This window comes from Myotis brandtii, unplaced genomic scaffold, assembly GCF_000412655.1.
Source record: "Myotis brandtii unplaced genomic scaffold, ASM41265v1 scaffold1282, whole genome shotgun sequence".
In the NCBI taxonomy this organism is placed as follows: Eukaryota; Metazoa; Chordata; class Mammalia; order Chiroptera; family Vespertilionidae; genus Myotis; species Myotis brandtii.
This window is the reverse complement of record NW_005354519.1, coordinates 677,254-679,118: the sequence shown is the minus strand read 5'-3', so window position 1 is coordinate 679,118 and position 1,865 is coordinate 677,254. Positions and strand designations below refer to the sequence as shown.

Sequence of the window (1,865 nt, the reverse complement as noted above, 5' to 3'; positions counted from 1 at the left end):
AAGAGGAACTGTAATAATCTGAACAATAAAGATTTATTTTAAAAAAAAAAAGAGGTAAGTCAGAAAGAAAAATGTGAGTCCTGGCTTTAAGGGACTAATATATGTAACTATCCAAATACAAAGTTTAACATAAATTTATGAAAGAGCTTTAATTAAAGAGCTATAGGATTTCAAAGGTAGTTGTGGGACTAACAGAAGAATCTATGAAAGAGATGGCAATTAAAATGGTTAAAATGAATACTGATGGATGGGTAACAATTGGATGATAGCCTATAAACTCCTGAAAGAACTATATTTTATTCACGTTGGTGTCCTTACTACCTCACAAAATATCTGCAATATGACATTCAATAAACGTTTAAGAAACTTGGGAGGAGCAAGGCACACCCTCTATTTTCTTCAGTGTCAGTATAATATAGACATGAGCCCTGGCAGGTGTGGCTCGGTTGGAGTGTCATCCTGTACATCGAAAGGTTGTGGGCTCGACTCCTGGTGAGGTGGATGAGCAAAAATAGCGAAGACTAGCTAGTAAAAAAAGTTCATGAAAGGGGATGGCAAGAACTAAGGTGAGAAAATTAGGTGAAAACAACATGGAGTGCCATGAATGACAATCTTTATTATGCAGGCAAGGAGAGAACACTGTAAACTCTTACCAGGAGGTGATGATATGGGGAGTCTAATAGGAGACCTCTGTTTGAAAAAATAAATTTATTACCACTTCACCCATACTGTTTAAAATTCTACCACTAGGAATTATTTTCTCTTAAGGCATAACCTTGTTAGGAATCTTCTTAATATGCAAATCCTCTTGAGAGGTCATAGAAAAAGCCATTGTCATTCACTTATATGTTAGTATTAAGTTGGATAATCAATTTATCTTCTCCTGACTAGAGTGAGTACACAGCCATTGGGGAAATGGGAATTTTGACTTCACTCTGAGACACTACTTTGGAAAGACAGGGTGCAAAAACAGAGGTTAATTAATACCTTTGCTTAAATGCCAACTCTGTTCTTTCCAAAAGCAGAACTGAGTAAAGAGAAATAAAAGACATTATAATCTCCCAATGTGGGAAATATTAAATGGATGGCACAAAAGGTAAGAAATAAGGAGAAATGTACATAACCAACTGAACTTTTTTGGGGGGGGTGGGGTAAGATTTTGTGGAATTTAGACACTACATACTGAGTTGAGTTTTCCTCAAAAGTGGCAAATAATGACTTTACCTAAATCACATTGAATCACAACTTCATGAATAATTGTGATGCACAATTATTATTCAATGAATATGATGGTGCGAGGAGAAGAAATTTAAAAAGAAAGTCACAGAAATAGTGTTATCTACCAAAAATAATATCAGGATAACAGCCATGTGATAACCCTGGGGCTTCCATCCAGATTTAAGAGAAGCCAGGGATCTCATGTGGATGGTTTTCTGCTTTCTACAACTCAAATCCTCAATCTAGGCCGGACAGGGCTTACTTTGCTGTCTGGTTTGCACGCAAGGAAAACACTGGGGCGCGTTTCCTCTGGGGTCCACCAAGGGACCCCAGGTTCCCAGCGGAATGGGGGGGTGGGATGAGCACTCACCGCTTGTCGATGGCATCGATGTTTGAATGGAGGAGCCACAACTCCTCCGTGTTGTCCTGCCGGGAGGACAGGATCAGGTGGTGGCCAGTTAGACACAAGGTCCCCTCAACGGCGGGATAGAATGGTCGGTGGAGCACCACATTGTCCACCCGCGGGGTCTTAATCAGCTCCGCGAACTCCATGGTCCCCGGCGGCCGGAGCCAGGGGACGGCCGCGTCCCGGGGATGGAAGGCGGTTACACCGCCGCAGGGCTGAAGAGAATGACCCGGCGCGGGGC

The 1,865-nt window shown here is 41.8% G+C and overlaps 1 protein-coding gene across 1 annotated transcript in view; it reads right to left on the bottom strand.

Annotated features, from left to right (window-relative positions):
• Positions 1–1,859, bottom strand: part of MTMR9 (myotubularin related protein 9) — a 28,711-nt gene extending 26,852 nt beyond the window's left edge. Inside the window, exon 1 of the mRNA XM_005859621.2 lies at positions 1,589–1,859. Coding sequence (XP_005859683.1) covers positions 1,589–1,770 — 182 coding nt within the window. The 5' untranslated portion in view covers positions 1,771–1,859. The remainder of the gene's footprint in view (positions 1–1,588) is intronic.
• Positions 1,860–1,865: the final 6 nt, after the last annotated feature.